We start from the raw sequence: 7,167 nt of genomic DNA, 5'->3' as shown, positions 1-7,167 counted from the left end.
TGTTGGGTACAGGCCTCCCCTCAATCAATCGAATAGGGAGCTTACTCCATCACGCTGCCTCACGGTTGGTGGAGGTGTTTTAACGGCTAATAGCCGGGACCAACGGCTTAACGAGCCCTCCGAAGCACGGAATTATCTTACTTTTTCGGACAATCAGGTGATTCAAGCCTGCAAAGTTCTTAGCAAAGTGATTTCGACAATGTCAATGTCCTCATTGAGAATCGAACCCGGACCTCCACTCTATGGACTCCACGCTAACGCTCTAACAACTAGACTACGGATCCGGTCAATTAGTTATGCCATTGCCACGTCAAAAGAAGAAAGTGTTGTTTAAATCTTTCCTTCAATGTTCCTACAGGGTCCATGTTTTAGTTCCTATGCCTATGTAAATTGAGTATTAAATAAGCACATAGGTAATAATGTAGATATGCTGGCGGAGACCGGGTTTACCCCTTCGGAGATTCAGGCGCAATTTTATGTATGTTATATTTACCACAAACAGAGGTAAATCTAGTTGCGCATCGCATTGATAAGAATTGGTGCGGGCCGGAGAGTGACAAGTAATCATAACTTTTGTTACGTCACGTTTTGCAAGTGAAAATCAACTCATTGATGCAAGTCCTGTCCCGGGAATCCAAGCAGCGCTCTTCGTTTCACGGTGACTACATACAACAGTGACTTTACTATTTATTTATAATTGGGTCGTGTACTAGGTTCAAAATAAATTATGAAATTCTTAATACTAAATAAAGACAGACCTAATACTAACGAAAAATACTTTCTTTTTTCTGTTTAACTTATTTATGAATTTTAAATAAAAAAAAACGTAATAATAAGTCCGACATTTTATTATGTTTTTCTATGACGTCACTGTGTGCTTTTTCAAACAAATTCCATAGTAGTTTCGTGTTTTGACGTTTAGTAAAAAGTAACTGATTTGACTAGTTGGAAACTAGCCTATTCTCAGATCATCACTAATTTAAGAGCCAAGCTCTTGTCGGTGCTCCACGCTACTTTTCACTTTACTTTTTTTATTATCAGGTACCTGATCAATACAAATTGGGCAACGCGTACAAATCGACGATTGATAGATGGAATCATTGTATTATTATGGTACTATAGTTGGGTGGCATACGCTGACATGGCAAGTGATGTGTATATCCATTGACTATACAGAATGTTGTCCAATTATTTAAATTGCAAATAACCCTGGCACCAGGGTTGACGAGGTCGGTATTCCACCTCACAACTCACACGATAAACTAAATCTTAGAGAAAGTACTTATTTTTACCGTGAGAGTCCTTAGCGCTCCTCATTTGTCCAGCTAAGTAGTTAATGCCATTTGCGACAAATCTACAATATGGCAAAATAAAAAAAAACTGAGTCCTAGTTTCTTATCATTACCCGGGAATTCTGTTTTTGCAGGAATAACGAATTACCACACACAAGTAAGTATTGAATTATAAACTTTCCCATACTAACTTTCGAGTTGGACTTTTAAAAAACATTTAAATCATTTATCAAAGAAAAACCAGCCTGTATACAATCATAATAATATTGCATTTTAATTAAAACGCTAACATTGTACCTAATAATGTTTGTTTCAACAGTGCACCGCTTACTTTGCATTTATAGTCCCCACATACGCAGTCGGGCTGTGGTGCTGACAACACATTTCAAGTATATAAAAACCTTACTGTCAACTTAAAATCGTCATTCCCACAACATGAAGGCCGTCTGCCTCATTGTCTTCCTCACCCTGGCCCGCTACTCAGCGGGTCACATCTTCAGGCGACAGTACTACCCCCAGGACAGCCTTATTGTCCAACCTCTGGATTACATCAACCAGGCTCAAGAGCTGTACCCAGGACAGCAGAGCCAAGAGGACTCCCGCCAGAACTCGAACGAGCGCAATGTTAAATACCAGCAAAGCGGCAGACAGAACCAGAAAAACCGCCAACAGCAGCAACCTGAGTACGGTCAACAACAGGAGTACCGCCAACAAAGCGAGCAATCGCGTCAGCAGCCCGAGTACCGTCAACAGAATGAGCAGTACCAACAGCCTCAGTACCGTCAACAGAACGAGCAGTACCAGCAACCTCAGTACCGTCAACAGGGCGAGCAGTCCCGCCAAAACAAACAGAAGCATCATCAGACCCGCCAAACCAAACAACAGGTCCAACAAACCCATGATTCCACCTCCGCCGAGAGCTCGCAAGAAACTAGAAAGATATACAGCGAATACGCCATGCCCGTCTATGCTGATGCCGGCGAGTTGAATACCCGCCTGTACTTCGGTCAGCCAGAGATGAGGCCCGCCTATGGCGATGCCGTCGCCTGGAGAGGCGTCGAGATCGCTGCCAATGCCAATACTCCCGTAGATAGGCAAGACATTCAGAAGATCTTCAATGAAGCCTATAAAACCATGAAGCACGTCAGCCAGGAAGACAAGAAGATCTTCCACCAAGCCTATGAACAGGCGGCCAAGACTGACAACGAAGACGCCCACCTTAATGCCACCCAGCTCCTCAACAAGTACCAGTACGCCGTCGACACGCACACCATCAAGACTGATGATGGCTACTTCCTCACTCTGTTCCGCATCCAACCGAAAGAACAAACCCTCGTGCAGAGACCAGTCGTGTTCTTGATGCACGGTCTGCTCGGAAGCGCCGACGACTGGCTGCTGATGGGCCCCGGCAAGTCTCTGGCCTACCTGTTGGCGGACGCTGGCTACGAAGTCTGGCTGGGCAACGCTCGCGGCAGCAAGTACTCCCGCCGCCACGTCAGCAAGCACCCCGCCCAAGCCGACTTCTGGCAGTACAGCACAGACGAGATCGCTCTCCACGACTTGCCCGTTATGATCGACTACGTTCTCAAGACCTCCAGCCAGGAGAAACTGTACTACGTCGGCTACTCTCAGGGTACCACTGCCTTCTTCGCTCTGGCCGCCGCCCGCCCCGAGTACAACAACAAGATCATCATGATGTACGCCCTCTCCCCAATGGCGTACATGTCCAATGTGCGCAGCCCGCTGCTCCGCATGATCGCGCCGACCAGCGCCTTCTACGAGCGCCTGCACGAGCAGCTCGGACACGGCGAGTTCAAGCCCAGCAAGGAGCTCGTGAACACCTTCGGCGGCGCCATGTGCGAGACTGAGATCGGCTGCAGAAACGTCTGCTCCAACATCAACTTCGTCATGTCCGGCGTCGGCGTAGAGAACCTGGACGTGGAGCTAATCCCGGTGATCATGCAGCACCTGCCCGCCGGCGCCTCCACCCGCCAGATCAAGCAGTACGCGCAGGCCGTCGCTCACAACGAGTTCACCAAGTACGACTACGGCGCGGAGATCAACCAGAGAGTGTATGGAAGCGCGCAGCCCCCGAAATACAACATGCAGAAGGTCCAGACTCCAGTTGCTTTGTACTACAGCGAGGAAGACTGGCTGGCGCACCCCAGCGACGTGGAGAGGCTGGCCAAGGAGCTGCCCAACGTGAAGGACTTGTACAAGGTGCAGCACTACAGCAACATGGACTTCCAGTTCTCAAAGAACGCCCCTGAGATGGTCTACAACAGGCTCATCCAGTCCATCCAGAAGCAATCCAACCAGCAGCAGAACTACGGTTATTAGGATAATTAACTTATGTAATTGTATATTTTTGTAGGTTTATCATTTCATTCATTTATAAGATGTATTGTTTTTTTACCTCATAGGAGTTTAAATAAATTCGTCCATCAGTATTACTTCTTTTTGTTTGTTTAACCCTTTTTAAATAATAATTTTCTTATATGAGGACTCAGTATTCAAGTTAGATACACATTTGATTTAAGAAAAAATAAAAATTAATACAAAATAAAAAAGATTTTCTTTTGAAATTAAATTATAGATTAACAATTTAGTACACAATAAATACTATATTGTTTTTTTCAATTAATAGGTTCTTATTTAATTCAAAATTACTTAGCTCTTAGGTAAGTACTTATTAATCTTGTAATTATAGAGATAGGTACCCTACCTTACATAATTAATTATAAAGAATAACTTCATAACATCCAATTATTGACACATTTTTTTGTTGAATTATAAATAAATAGACATTTACTTAAGTTTTCTTAATTGTATTCTAAAATAATTTATCAAACTTTCTTATTTGCCACCCAACAAAAAAAAAAAGTAAGTAGGTAGGTAGGTAAGGTATGAGAATTTAATAAGTCGCTATTCAAAAACGTAGAAGATCGCATGTACCAGGAATAAACCGTGCTATACGATAAATGTTTAACTGGTTTATAAAATACTTACATCTGACTACTCTACGAAACGTAAACAACCTCAGCAACCTCTAGATTTGATCAGATTTTGTTATGTAAACAAAATAAAATAACTACTGATTACTGAACTAAGACTGAACTGATTGATGGATGATTGACTTGATGATTGACTTTGACAGACAGAAACGAACGAGAACGAACGACAGATACATCCATGACATAGAAAGAGACAGAGGTATGCTGTCAACCTACGCTGACATTTTTTTTAAAGATTTCTTCAATTATATTAATATTCAAGACATTCAATAGATGGCGCCAGTTTATAAACGGTTGACTGTTTGACACTCAGAACAATAACTAAAGCATAGAAGGAAGGCTAAAATAAGAATTCAGAAACTATAAACCGGCTCTCTTCTAGCTTACGACACAAACTATGAGTGAGAAAAGGACAAATGATTCGCTCTTTGCTTCATTTTTTCCGAGGTTGTCACAACATGAAATGTCATTTGGACCTATTGGACTCATTTTAACTCGGCCAAATACATAGTAACATACATAAGAAGATTTTACTTATATTTACCGAACTATTTGACACGGTCGCGTCAACTGTGTTTACGAGTGTCTTGTGTTCAGATTGTTTTAAGTGATAATTTAACAATATTTTTCCAAATAAATGGAAAGAAACTTTTATTTATATCAAATAATTGAGTGTCTCGACTGTGTGACATTATGTCTTGTGTGGTATGGGGCTGCAGCTCACATTCAGGAAGAAAAGAAAATAGCCAACAACTTCTGTCGTTTCATCGGTAAGTTTTTTGTAATTTTCTAGTGAAATGTGAACTGCTGAACAATTTTAGGAAAGTAATATGTTTTGCTGAATAGATTTGTAGCATAAAATATTTGAGATATCCATTATATTATACGTTTCATCGATGAATACGGAATTGATTTGAGGTTATGTTGATTGTCCATAGTGATGTACTAAAATTATCGATACTTTTAATTTTTAGATTTCCTGTAGACGATAACAAAGAGAAAGAATGGATAATTCGCATTAATAGACGAAATTGGATTCCAAATAAGTACAGCCGTATTTGCTCGAAACATTTTACTGCGGATTCATTTATGTGTGTTCCTAATTCAAAGTGGAGGCGTCTTCGAGACGATGCTATTCCTACATTGAACATTATAGATCAGACAGATGAAATGGTGTTTAAATTTAAATTTCAGCCTAGCCTGCATCATCTCACTGCTGGATAGATAGATAAGATATTTGTATCATGTTATCACAACACGTTTATACTATCTATCATTCAACTACATATTATTATGTACTTAATAAACTTAGTATATACTAAGTCTGTAGTTGTTTTATGTCTAAACAATTATGAGTTGTACACGTTTTATATAAGTAAATTATTATTATCTTTGATTTCAGATATTAAATCCAAAAGTGTCGACTGGATTTACATGAAAAGGTATATCAAATAATTTTCTTTTTTTATATTTTTAACATGATATACATATATAGAGTGTATAATTCAACCAGCTGCACAATGCACTTAAATCAGATATATTTTACTTTTATTTTTATAGATTATTTTGTACATATACTATTTTAACATTATTATTAAACTTTATTTCAGTCAGTTCAAGAAGACGAGATGAAAAATTTAAAAGAAAAGCTGAACAAGTCCCGCCTCAAGATCAAACGACTTAATGAAAAAAAAAACAATGTGACAGGGTGTCACAAAGACAGTTTCTAAGCAAATTGACACTGTTTAGAAATTAATAAATTTGTATTTATTGTAAATATAATGTACATAATTAATAACGTGTGAAATAAATACTTGCTAATGAAAATGAACAGATTTACGATCTAATTTATATTTCATTTTACCTCCTGTTCTTATTTACTCCTACTCCAACACTCCAGGTTGATACGAACTGCGCCCAATAAAGAATGTAATGAATGTTATAGATTTGTGTAAGCGACTTAGATAAATCTTGACTAAACCTTCCTTTACAAATACAAATATACTTTATTGCACACAACATACAATACTTACAAGTTTTACACGAAAGATACAGTACACCACCTACCTACCTTTTACTTTCCCTTTCTGTTCTCTTATGAATACTTGTATGCCGTATTTTTTTAAGTATAATGCTATATCTAGTAGGTACGAGTATGGTAATCCTATTATTGAAACAGCTTGTAGCCCTAGTAAAGACCGCCATTTTATGTTTACAGAGTGGCACGTTTTTTCTGTAGGTATTTCCAGTCCATACTCTTTTCTATGTCTATGGCGTGACCCCATCGGGCCTCTTACCGTCTGTGCGGCTTAGACCCGGCGGCGGCGGTTCCAATTTGCACGGCACGTCGATCGACACCAGTGCACGGCGGATGACATCATAAATAAATTCGAATATTACAAAATACTTACCGATGAAACGATAACAGTTGGCTATTTTCTTTCCTTCCTGAATGTGAGCTGCAGCTCCAAACTAATATAAACCAGACAATATAATCCAAAAATGGTTAGATACTTACCTATCAGAGACAGAGTCTCCTTTCATCAAGAAGATAATTGCATCCTACAAAAAGAAATCTTGTAAAAAAAATTTATCGACATTAATTGTAAGTAAATTTAATTTTATCGACATATTACTAAAGTGAAACCCAACACTAGGCAATGAAAAACTTGTGACAACCTACGAAATTACGAAACAATTTTTGTATATGCGTCTTTGTCTAACATTACGCCGGTTCCGTAAGATAAAGTAGAGCAGAATTATAGAGTTCTGTTGCTATTTTAGCCTTCCTTCTATGCTTTAGTTATTGTTCTGAGGTTTGACATTTGAAAACAACCCAACCCACGCTTTGTTTTGACGTC

General features: G+C 39.4%; 1 protein-coding gene and 1 long non-coding RNA gene across 2 annotated transcripts; both read left to right on the top strand.

The window, feature by feature from the left end:
• Nucleotides 1-1,663: 1,663 nt before the first annotated feature.
• LOC126374333 (lipase 3-like) lies at nt 1,664-3,745 on the top strand. Its single transcript, XM_050020906.1, has one exon. It carries the CDS (start codon nt 1,728-1,730, stop codon nt 3,630-3,632), a length of 1,905 nt encoding a protein of 634 aa, XP_049876863.1. The 5' UTR covers nt 1,664-1,727; the 3' UTR covers nt 3,633-3,745.
• An 875-nt stretch (nt 3,746-4,620) lies between these two features.
• LOC126374539 (uncharacterized) lies at nt 4,621-7,116 on the top strand. Its single transcript, XR_007567459.1, has 3 exons — nt 4,621-5,076; nt 5,709-5,748; nt 5,917-7,116. It is a non-coding gene; the product is annotated as an uncharacterized LOC126374539 (long non-coding RNA).
• Nucleotides 7,117-7,167: the final 51 nt, after the last annotated feature.

Source organism: Pectinophora gossypiella, chromosome 17 (genome assembly GCF_024362695.1).
Source record: "Pectinophora gossypiella chromosome 17, ilPecGoss1.1, whole genome shotgun sequence".
NCBI lineage: Eukaryota > Metazoa > Arthropoda > Insecta > Lepidoptera > Gelechiidae > Pectinophora > Pectinophora gossypiella.
Note: the sequence above shows the minus strand (reverse complement) of the source record. Positions and strands in the feature narration are given on the sequence as shown.

Coding starts and splice junctions, on each gene's coding strand:
- LOC126374333 (XM_050020906.1), top strand. CDS start 1,728: ATGAAGGCCGTCTGCCTCATTGTCTTCCTCACCCTGGCCCGCTACTCA.